Raw genomic sequence first — 12,170 nt, forward strand, 5'->3', positions numbered from 1 at the left:
TAAAGCTTTCATGTCCTTTCTGTTTGTGGTTTTGTGCTCCTAGCCTTTAAAGCAGTTTTGAACCAGCCTCTGAAGGTCATCCGGGAAATTCTAGTTAATCAGACTGCCCATATGTTGGCGTGTTATCGGAAGCACTGTGCCAGTCCATCTGCAGCAAGCCAGGTGAGTTCCCTGCTGGGCTGAGCAGCCAGCATGTGCAGAGCGAGTGTGTGCAGCTTCTGCACCTCTCATGTGCAGAGCGAGTGTGTGCAGCTACTGCAGCCAGATACTCTGTTGTTGTTGTTTTTCTTTTCTTTCTTTCTTTTTTTTTTTTTTTTTTTTTTTTTTTTTTTTTTGAATTTTCGAGACAGGGTTTTTCCGTAGCTTTTGGTTTCTGTCCTGGAACTAGCTCTTGTAGACCAGGCTGGCCTCGAACTCAGAGATCTGCCTGCCTCTGCCTCCCAAGTGCTGGGATTAAAGGTGTGTGCTACCACCACCTGGCGAGTCAGATACTCTGAAACAGAGCATGCAAGCAAGGAAACTGAGGATGCAGCTGGGGTGGTGGGAGGGGACCATGACAATGGGAGTATGTGCCTTTGTAGCCAACATCAAAAGAGAAACCTGGGCTTAACAAAGTGTCTGAACCAAAAATGTGACAGTCACGACTACATTGTTTATAACAGAGGAATGCCATAATATTGCAGGATTCTCTTTTGTTTATAGACCTAGATGTTATGTTGTGAAATGTGCGTGCTTAAACAGACTAGGCATATAAATAATGTTGCCATGAACTGACGACAGTAGTAACAATGGCTCTTTAAAAAATAAATATAATTTATAACATAAATGATGGAATTATTTTCATTTAAAAGTTGCATATTGAGACATGGTCTCACTATGTAGACCTGACTGGCCTGCAACTCTCTGTGTCGATCAGGCTCTTCTTGAATGTGTGGCAATCCTTCCGCCTCAGCTTATATACATTATTAATAGAATCACTTCAAAACAATTGTCTTTGGCCATCATCTAAGTAATTTGAAATTTAAGGTAAACCTTACTTAGAAAGGCTTGTGTCCTCTGGTTCACCTTCTCCCCTTTGTCCGTGAAGTTAGATGTCAGTTTTCATGGCTATATACTGAATATACTGTATTCATAGCTATATAGAATATAACTATAGGATTCTGATTAAAAAAGAACGCAGTGAGCAACTCGTAGGGCATTTTTCTAACCCATTCATTGTTGAAGTGGCTACTCACCTTGTAGGAAGCTGTAGGCAGGAAGAGAACACCCACAAATCCTGCATCTAGATTCACAACTGAGTAGGAAGGAAAACTAGGCAAGCATATGTTACACTGCCCTTTTCAGGGAAGTTCCCCTGTGTGCTGCTTGAAGTGATTAGTCAAATATTCTTTTACCTTCTGTGTTGGTAGTTGTTCCAAGAACTGTTGCGTCAGTATGGCTGCTTATTTATCTTTGTTATTCAGAATATTTTTGCTTTAGTAGACTCAAGTTTCAACACTATTGCAGAAGCCAGGTGTAGTGGCATAGGCCTGTAATCCCTGCACTCTGAGGGGGAGGAAACAGGATCAGGTGTTGAAGGTTGAAGCCTATGTGAGTTCTATGAGGCCCTGTCTCCTAAAACAAAAACAAAAAACAAAAAACCAGAAGGAAGGGAGGGAGGGAAGGAAAGAGGAAGGGAGGGAGGGAGGGAGGGAGAGAGAGAGAGAGAGAGAGAGAGAGAGAGAGAGAGAGAGAGAGAGAGAGAGAGAGAAGTTGTGGTCTGGGGAAGAGAGGCAGGCAAATTTGGGAAGTGTGCTTGTTTGAGTCACGTGAGCCCACCATGTGCATGTGGAACCCAGCTTGAATGGAGGCCAATTATGAGCACTCTGTATCCACCTTCTCTACTTGTCTGGGATTTCTGGAAGATTCTCTTTCCAGCCTGGTGTGTCTCGGCTTTTGAAGGATCAGTGGCTGTGCAGCTGGCACAGCCAGCTCCTTCTCCTCGAGGTTATTTGCTAATATTAAAATGATCGCCTTTAACAACCTTAAGTGAAGAAACAGTCTGTTGCCTATTTAAGGGGAAAGGTAAGGCTTCTGGTGCAAAAAGAGAATCCTGTCTACACTAGAGCAACTCTTTTGACCTTTTTTTTTTTTTTTAAAGATTTATTTATTTATTATGTATACAATGGTCTGCCTGCATGTGTCCCTGTCTAGAAGTTGGCACCAGATCTTATTACCGGTGGTTGTGAGCCTCCATGTGGTTGCTGGGAATTGAACTCAGGACCTCTGGAAGAGCAGTTAGAGCAACTCTTTTTATGGCGTAAACATTGTAGGACAAGCTATGGTCATTCTTGTTTTATTCAGGGTGATAATAGAGACGATATCTGCTCTTTAAAATGAGATTTTTCTTTCTCCACTTGAACTTTCATTTGCACCTGCAACCACCAATGAAGGTAGGGCCCTAATGCTCCCATCACCTTCCACATCCACCTCTGAACACAGGTGCACGGAGGACCAAGCCTTCAGTACCGAGTCCTCAGGATGCTAGGGTCCTGATGCTCCCATCACCTCCAGCACCCCACCTCTGAGCACGGGTGCATGGAGGACCAAGCCTTCAGTACTGAGTCCTCAGGATGCTTTCCAAATCCAGAGCCCAACACCAAGCTAGACCATCGAGAGATGTACTTTGGTTGTATAACAGACCTGAGTGGACTACTTTTGCTCAATGACCAAAGGCAAGAGAAACCACTTAGGGGGACAAAATTTAGGGAGATACCACTCTGACTCAGTTGCTCAGCCATGAGAGTACTCAGAGGAATGTTCTAGTAAATGTGCAGGTTTATACAAATAGGGCTAGTTATCTTTCTGAAATTGAATCAGCCACTCATATTATTCGGGAGTAAAATGCTCCTCAAAAGGCAGAGCCGTGGCTGGAGAGATGACTCAGCAGTTAAGAACGCTTGTTACTCTTGTGGAGGACTGAGTTTCATCCCCAGCACCCACATGGTGGCTCACAACCTCTGTGACTCCAGTTCCAGGGGATCCTACACTCTCTTCTGACATCCGAGGGCACTCGGTATTCATGTACTGCACAGACATACATTTGAGCAAAACATTCACTCACATAAAATAGTAAATCTGTTACTTAAAATGCCGCTGAAGTCCTTTTTTAAAACAATAAAAAAGGCAAGGCAAAGACTTTAACTGCAAAATTTCCAGTGTTTTTGTTTATGACTGCTCTGTCACTAGAAAGTGCAAAAAATTTTCCAAACTTGGTCGAACCAGACCTTCATGAATTTTGGCTCACCCTTAACCAGTACCTTTTCTCTTTAAGGTAATTTAATTATGGAGGAGCCAGGGAACTTTAGGGGAGATTTTACAGCAATGACCTGGGATATATTTTCTTTTTGACATCAAACGTATGGAGTAAATCTTTCCTCCTGCTTCCCTCATTCTAACAACTTCTCCCCATCGGCTTTCATTCTTGCTCCTTCTGGTTTCTTCCCTGGGTCCCACGTAACCCAGCCTCTTTAGAGCTGTCATGAATGCCAAGCTTAGTCCTTTGTGGCACTTAAAATGATGGATATATAAGGCTACCTTACTATTCCTGGTTAACTTGAAGCGATCAGCGACATTTCAAGATCTTTCAAAAGTACATGTGTGCGCACTTCTGTTTGTGAGGATCTTCTCATACTGTGCTATGAACTGTGTAGAAACGGCGCTGGGGCTACTGGCTCTGTGACTTGACCATGTTCCAGTTCCTTCATCTTCCACCCATTTTCCTTGGCTGAGAAAGTAATCCAGTATCCGAAGTTGACACTGGGAAGGGCTTCCTGCTAGAGGGACAAACTATAATGAGAAAAGAGTGTCCCTTGCAGGAAAGCATACATTCCCTGACTCTGGTGCCTTGAAATGAGATCAGAGAGCCAGGTGGTGGTGGTGCACACCTTTAATCCCAGTAATCAGGTTGGCAGAGGCAAGTGGATCTCTGTGAGTTCAAGGCCAGCCTGGTCTACGGAGAGAGTTGCAGGACAGCCAGGGCTACACAGTGAAACCCTGTCACCCTGTCTCAAAAACCAAACCAAACCAAACCACAGAGAGAGAGAGAGAGAGAGAGAGAGAGAGAGAGAGAGAGAGAGAGAGAGAGAGATCAGAGGTTGAGATGAATTAAATGGTCAAGTAGAGCATTCTAGAACATTCTGGGATGCGCTTTCCTAAATAAGTTAGTAAGTTTGTCCTTTACACTCCTTAGATCCAGAAGATCGTGTGAAGACACTTCTGATATGAAGGGGTATGAGGTGGAAGATGAGGACTAAATCCCCCCCCGTCCCGAGGGAAAATTTCTTGTCATTGTGGATTCTGATAATGTATATTCTTTTCCGAGAGAAAGATAGCTAGCTAAAGGTCTGGGAAGATTCCTGTCAGTAAAGTGCTTGCCTCAGAAGTATGTAAGACCCTACCTTCAATCTCCAGATCCCATATAAAAATTCTGGACACAGTAGAGGGGCAAATCTCAGTGCTGGGGATGCAGATGTAGGACAGGAGGGTCCCCAGGGCTCACCAGTTAGCCAGTCTGCCTAACTGGTGAGACTTTGGAAGGCGGCCTTTCTTCCTGATATGATACCTGGAATTGTCTTCAGGCCTGCACGCACACACACACACACATGCATGCATGCATACGCACACACACACACACATGCACGCACACATGCACGCACACACGCATACACACAGATATAAAAAGAGAAAGCTAAAACTGGGACAGGCTTATGAAGCAAATGTTTTCTTTTTCAGCTTATACTGCCGGACTCCATGAAAGTATTGCCTGTGTACATGAACTGTTTGTTAAAAAACTGCGTGCTGCTCAGTAGACCAGAGCTCTCCACTGACGAGCGGGCATACCAACGGCAGCTGGTCATGACCATGGGCGTGGCTGACTCCCAGCTCTTCTTCTATCCACAGCTCCTGCCAATAGTAAGTGTGTGCTGACTGTGTGTTCCCGAGGGCCATTTGGGAGGGAAATTCAGTCAAAACGTGCAGTCTGGGTTCATAGCAGAAGCCCTTTGAGGAGGTTGCATGGGCTCGGTGTGCTTGGGGAAGGATATGAGGAGTCCGGATTGCTCAGATCGCTTTCCTGTCTGTGACAGTCTCAAACTGGTAATAATCAGTTACGTAGGCACTCTTAGGAGTCTGAAAACAGTTGGCCTGCACCTCATACACACGTGCTGGGGATGTCTCGCGCAGGCGTGAATGATCTGTTTTCATAGTGTGTGGCTGTTTAAGAGTGCCCACACTTATCCAGACTGGCTTTTCTCAAATGCAGTCAGGGACTTGAGATGGGCACACACTTGAGGACACCTGTGCCATGCAATAGCCCAGCTGCCCTTGTCCTCAAGGTTCACATGGCAATGCATTCCACCTCGTTGAGGTGTTGGTAACATCTTGAATGCCCCGCACTCTGCCTGGACTCTTTCTCTCAGATGGAGAAGGCTGGTAGGTTGTATGCCGCTCCTCCTTAGTCTTAGCGGCGACAGACAGCAGGGGCTTAGCGGTGGTGCATTCAGTGACAAATTGTGTTAGATACGAGGGTGAGGAATTACTATTTCAAATGATTGATTCTCACATAAACTTGGATTGTCAGCAATGGGTGGGCCAAAGAGACTAGAAGCTAGAGCCTCTGGGAAGCTTCTGTCTTACCTTCATTCCTTTCCTTAGTGGTCCTTGTGTCTGGGCTGTAGGTGCCATTTATTCACTAATGGCCGCACATCCCTGTCTTCAGATATGTAGCAGGCATTGGAAGGCTTCTCCCATGGCCCTCTCCCCTCCTGCCTGCATGCTGTCCTGGCCATCCTCACTGTTTTCTCTACCTTACCTACTACCAGCAAACAGGCCAGCTCTCCCGGGGTATCCACAGTGTGACCACTTTTTGTTCATTATCTGCCACCATCAAACATAATTATCACCGTCCTTCCTTGTTCCCCCCATTTTCTCTCCTTCAGTCTGCTTGCAGCTCCGAGGTCAGGGCAGAGTGAGACATGACCCATCTCTCCTGAGTGAGACATCACCCATCTCTCCTCTCGTCGGGCCAGTCCAGGACAGCTCTGGTCCAGTGCTGGCCCTTCTCTGCTTCTTTCTACAGGAGACTCTCATTTCACGCCAGCCATGAAACACCCTCTTTGCCAATTTTGCCAATCCTCAAACACCCTAGCCAGGCTCCTGTCTCAGGACCTTTGCATAAGCTTTCCTCTGTGTCTGGAATGCCCTTCCTTAGGTTTCCCCAGGCCCAGCTCCTCACCCTTCCTCACCTCCTCAGGTAGCGTTACTCAAAATTTACCTTTGCCAGAGAAGCCTTCCTAGCTACCCTGCCCCCACCAACGACCCCTTATGCTACTGACTGTTTGCTTTTCACACAGCTTTTAACACCATCTGCAATTATGTATATTTTTATATATTTTATGTCATTTGTCTTCCTCCAAAGGCCATTAGCTGCTCAATGCAGAGGTTCTAGTCTCCACCAAGTAGGTTTCCATTAATTGTGTGCTGTAAGGGAGGGATGGGGGAAGAGAAAGGAAATGAGGAGAGGGCGAGAGCCGAGTTCCCAAGTCTCCTGACTTTGCCCCAACAGCACACATCGGACTTAAAGAGCACGGTGCTGCCTGCCGCCGTCCGCTGCTCCGAGGCCCGACTCTCCGAAGACGGAGTATTCCTGTTGGCTAATGGTCTGAACATGTTCTTATGGCTCGGAGTGAGTAGCCCACCAGAGCTCATTCAAGGAATATTTAATGTGCCATCGCTTGCACATATCAACACAGATTTGGTAGGTATTTTTCAGTTTTGGTGATAAAATACAAATGTAAATTCTTAAAATTTATGTGCAACTTAATGGTACATTGAAGAAAACCAGCGTGTGTCTATACAGTTCTATATGTGAATCATATTCTGATGAATAAAAATTAGAAATTGTAAAATAATTTACTGAAGTGCTAAACTAGACATGGCTTCAACAGAAACTGATAATACAGAGAAAAGATGGCTCAGGGGTTAAGGATGCTTGCTGTCCTAGCAGAGGACCCAGGTTCAGTTCCCAGCACTCACATCAGGTAGCTTATAGCTGCCCGCAACTCCAGCTCTAGGGGATTTGACATTTGACATTTCATTTTGGGCACCTGCAAAAATGTGGCATATGCAGACAGACAGACACACCATCCACTGACAAAACTTCCAAACTCCTGCTGTCTACCAGTGGCTGTTCACTATATGGACTTTAATCCCACTGCTCTGTTTCATTCTGTGACACATGGTGAGGTCGATGCTGCAGCAGTATGCTCCTGATGAGCTAGCGAAGCCAGGGGCAGGTTCTTACAAAACAGAGTCGTAGAAGTGTAAGAGGTAGCATTTCCTTGGGGATTCAGCACTTGCTGGTTACTTTAACGTTGGTGTGCGGCAGTATTTCCCCCAAAAGGTAAAGGGATTCGGGCATCCTCTTCTCTCCCACAATAGTCTTGAAAGGGTTTAATCACCTTTCTGAGAGATGGTCCAGAGCTACCCTCTGCATGAAACACTCCTGTTACTGCATTGCAGCGAAGACCTGTATTTCCAAAAGAGATAATTGGTTCGTTGGTGGAAATGTACGCTAATAAAAATGAGTAGTTTATAGTTCAGTTTTCCCCATTTTCAGGTAAACGAACAGAGCCACTAAATGGTCTCTGTAGCATTAGCGGGATGGCTTTAGCAGGCTGGTGATCTCTATTGCTGTTGCTAGTCTAAGTGTCTCAAATCATACTGAAATTGTGCTCTTACCTGCAGACATCGCTGCCTGAGGTGGGAAGTCCGCACTCTCAACAACTCAGAATGATAATGAATAATATCCAGCACAAGAAGCCATACTCAATGAAGGTAAAAGGAGATCTCTGCCTTTAAGTGTTTATTTCATCAAAAATCTTTTCAATGCATAGTCTACAGTTATATCTCATGACCTTTGATAGGAAATTTCCACCTCTGAATAGGTCTATATACTTAATAGGCACAAGCACAGAAATAGACAGCTTTGACCATGGGTTATCTTCCTAGATAGCCACTTAGTGATCATGGTGGTCTTTCTTGTGGTGTCCAAACAACTGCTGTCACTGACAGCCTTTGAAGACGCTTTCCTTGGTGCCTAATGTTATATACTCATAGAAACACCATTCAGAACATTTGTAAAGTGCATTTCCCTGTATCTGAAGAATTGTAATTATAGTTACTCTCAGCCATTTTATTATTTCCTCTTTGGAATAAAATCATGTCTTCAACCCAAGAAAGTTGGACTTTATTGCCAAGTCCAAGCTGCTTGTACCCATCTCCTTCTGTAAGCTACATGCTGGAGTCTCCTGGATGTGGAGCTGTCAAATGGGGAAACTCTTGTGTAGTACTGGAGCTGGAGAGGGGGCACATACTGCTTGTCTAGAAGACCCAAATTTCATTCCCAGCACCCATACTGGGTGACTCAATGACGCCTGTAACTCTGGCTCCGGGGGATCCTATACCCTCTCTTCTGGACTCTCTGGGAACCTGCACTGATCTGTACATTTTTACACACACACACACACACACACATACACACCTTTCAAAAACCTATAGAATCAGGCATGCTGACATCATCATCCAGGCCTCACACCCCTACCATGTTTGGTAGGATTGAATCAAAGGCAGTCGCTGGACCATGTGCAGAATGCGTATCTAACCGGCTGTTGTTGGGTTTTCCTAGCTCATCATCGTGAAGCAGCGAGAGCAGCGGGAGATGGTTTTCCGACAGTTCCTGGTGGAAGACAAAGGACTCTATGGAGGGTCATCGTATGTGGATTTCCTCTGCTGTGTCCACAAGGAGATCTGTCAGCTGCTGAACTGAGTGCCCTCCTCTCCCACCGAGCTTGCATTTCTGAGGAGACGGTCTCCGACTTGGTGCCTAATTTCCCCAATGATAGTAGGCTAGTTTTAATTTCTTGATCATTTTCAGGATAGCTTGCCAAGACAGCACACAGACCTTCAGCTTTGGTGCTCGGGTGGTAAGCCCGTGGAGTGTGGTACCATAAAGGGAACAACATATTTCCAGCTGTCGAGCTTCTCATTTCTAAAGCTGGCAGTCTGCATTTCATGAATACATAGTTTACAGAACCATTCACTGTCGATTTCCTTCCTTTGTGCTAGATATATAAATTATTTTTCAAACTGTATAGATTCATGGTTAAAGAAAAAAAGTGGTCTTGGTTCCTCTCTCTTTTGCCATGAGAGGAAAAGGACTTCATTTTTACTTTATACCTAATGTTTTTAAAACTCCATGACTACATTGAACAGATTTTTTTTTTCAACTTAAGATCTGCACAGCAGACTTTAAAAAAACCATGTAATCTGTCTGGTAGAACAATTCGTGTTCTCCTTTTTTCATAATTATATATTGTCTGTTTAAAATATTTTCCAGTTGTTTTGTCTATAAACGGTATCTATATTCTTAATGGTTCTTTGTACAATTTTGATGGTTTCTACCTGTATATAATGGATCTTAACCAATATCAATAAATTACTTCATGTACTCTGGCTGTTTTTCACGTCTTTTGAAAATTTAAAAGAAACACGGGTAGCACTAAAAGTAAAAAACTTTTACTTTTTAAAATGGCAAAAGCTCGCAAACTGAATGGTTTACTGAGAATGTCTGGATGACAAATTATCTTTGTAAAGGTTCGATTGTATCCAGCTGTCAGAAACACTCCTTGAGAAAGGTATTTACAAGTTCTTAACTACGACACGTCTGGCAGAGCTGCTTGTGCCCGGGGGCCTCTGCTCTTGGCTCCTTGTGTTACGCCTCCTTCAATGCACACAGTAACAAATAGTTCTCTTACACCTAGGAGAATGGCTTTGAATGGCACTGTTCCATGTGTGCCTTCCTCAGCTTCATCAAAGTCAGGATACGTGATAATTGCTGCATCACAGAGGGGTACACACACCTCCCCAGATCTCCGCTGTCTTCCCACCATTTCCATGCTCGCTCCCTGCAGCGAACCTCGATGGCTTCTTTTGCATTATGAAGACAGCTTTGCAGCAGCTCAATTCTTCATCTGTGAACACATGGCCAGGCAGGGTCATTCCTAGGTGGGTGGACGCCATGAACTGAGAATAACAGATACATACGTGGACCTAGTAAAATGCCCCTGTGCTAACCGACGACTGGGATGTTCAGATTGACTTTGGTGAGTTAACAGGAGCTGAAGATCCCAAACTAAAATAATAATGGAAATGTTTACGAAAAGCAGGTTAAGAGACTTAAAGGAGTTTGTCATGAAGAAAGCAAATGTGGACTCTGTGCAGAAGCAGCAGAGGGACTGAGGGACAGTGCTGTAGCCCAGCAGGGTGACTAAGCATAGGACCTGGAGCCAACAAGGACTTACTGCTTCCACCAATAGCTGTGACATCAGGGTAAATAAGAAACCTTTCTGTATCTCAGTTCCTTGTTCGTTTGTAGCCCCTGTCACCCTCTCCTTTCCCTCTCAGGCATTCTACTGGCCCTTTATTCACAACGCAGGCTACCCTTTTTATTTAGGCCATCATCGAATAGACATTTGATTAAACCACTATTCTTTATAAATTTAAATAAAGAGCAAGCAAATGTGTCTCTGTCCAAGTCCTCTGAAAGATGGCAATTCAGTGAAAACTACTCGATCCCTCGACCTCAGAGATAATACTCTCACAACAGAAAAAAAGCATTGGTGGGGCAGAAGAGATCTTAAAAGAGGCTATTAGAAATATGCTGGGGGACTGGAGAGATGGCTTAGGGGTTAGGAGCTCTGGCTGCTTGTGCACCCCCAGGGTAGTTACAGACATCCGTAACTCCAGTTCCAGGAGATCCTCCAGAGACACCATGTTGTGGCGCACATCTATTTATGTAGACAAAAATCTAAAACTAGTACAGAAGAGTCTAGTTAAATAACTGAAGATATCCCAAGAAGTACTCCAATTATTAAAAAGGGAATAAGGAACTACTTATTGAACATTTACTATGCTCAATAAGTCCATCTTTTTATAGACTCAAGGCCACGGCATTTATTAGGGACTCTATGCTGCTCCAATTTCTTAGGAGTGGAAGAAAACAATGAAGGGGAAAACAAATCTTCTATGTGTTTAAAATTTAGATAAGATGTGCCTAAAAGATCAATTATTCTAATGTGCAACAAACTCCTAGCCTGCTTCGGTTCTGCGGTGTATACTGGGTCTGTGTGCATTCTACATTGTTAAACTTTGAGGACTCGGAGCCCATCTCAAGTTGGGAGAGAATCTCCCTCATCTTATTTCTGCTGTTGATAAGCACCTTCAGTTGGAAGGGAGACCTGTAACACATACATATGGTTATGAACATTCTGCTTAGCTCTAGAGAAAATGTTTATTGGAAAAGCTGTCCAAATTATTTTGACTAAAGTTTTTTCTCTGTGCAATATCACCAACCACGTTCATACCTGAATAAATCACAGAAGGCTTAGCAGCAGCATGGTCATCCAGAGAGTGAGTCTGTTGAAGAAATGTTATGGGAAGTCCTAGACTTAGAGCTTCAAGACTGACTGTGTAGACTTGAGACTCAAGCTTAATTTCAGACTCTAATCAATAAATGTTAAGGACAGGAAAGTGATAAATGTCTACATGAACCCTGATCTTATAGCGTTTTATGTATTTTGTTTTGTTGGTGGTGTGTTTGGTATACTTAAGATTGAGCCCAGGGCCTTAAACATTCCTCTACTCTTGGCCTCCAGCATGCTTTAAAATAAGCTGCTATAACTAATCAGGATGTGTAAACCAGCAATTAAGATGGTATAAAAACATAGGCTAGACTCGCTCCTAGTGACAGCTCTAACAATCTATCTTGCCTCTGTCCACAGGTGACCTTAAGTGAGAATAATTCGTGGCCCTTATGTAGCTTTAGCAGAATGGGTCTATGTGGTTTAAGTTTCTCCATCCACACAGGGATCAAAAGGTAGCTCCCCTGTTCACCAGAGCCACAGGGTCCATACAGTCACTGCAATATGAACCTTGCCTAACTCTGAATGTGTGAACTGCCTCCCTCGTACTTCCAGTCTGTCAGCTTTACCCTTCACAACCAAGCTGTTTTACTCCTGACCACCATCTCCATAAGCTGCCCTAACAGAAGAGGACGCAGCTTTGCTTGGGTA

General features: G+C 44.2%; 1 protein-coding gene across 3 annotated transcripts in view; it reads left to right on the top strand.

Moving 5' to 3' along the window:
* Sec24d (SEC24 homolog D, COPII coat complex component) overlaps positions 1-9,552 on the top strand; it is an 84,717-nt gene extending 75,165 nt beyond the window's left edge. For all 3 annotated transcript variants that reach the window (XM_050149992.1, XM_050149911.1, XM_050150078.1), the window contains 5 exons: positions 44-162; positions 4,774-4,953; positions 6,605-6,796; positions 7,786-7,875; positions 8,726-9,552. In XM_050149992.1, coding sequence (XP_050005949.1) covers positions 44-162; positions 4,774-4,953; positions 6,605-6,796; positions 7,786-7,875; positions 8,726-8,866 — 722 coding nt within the window. In that variant the 3' untranslated portion in view covers positions 8,867-9,552. The remainder of the gene's footprint in view (positions 1-43; positions 163-4,773; positions 4,954-6,604; positions 6,797-7,785; positions 7,876-8,725) is intronic.
* Positions 9,553-12,170: the final 2,618 nt, after the last annotated feature.

Source organism: Alexandromys fortis, unplaced genomic scaffold, assembly GCF_014885135.2.
Source record: "Alexandromys fortis isolate MF-2015 unplaced genomic scaffold, M_Fortis_MF-2015_v1.1 scaffold_19, whole genome shotgun sequence".
NCBI classification, from domain to species: domain Eukaryota; kingdom Metazoa; phylum Chordata; class Mammalia; order Rodentia; family Cricetidae; genus Alexandromys; species Alexandromys fortis.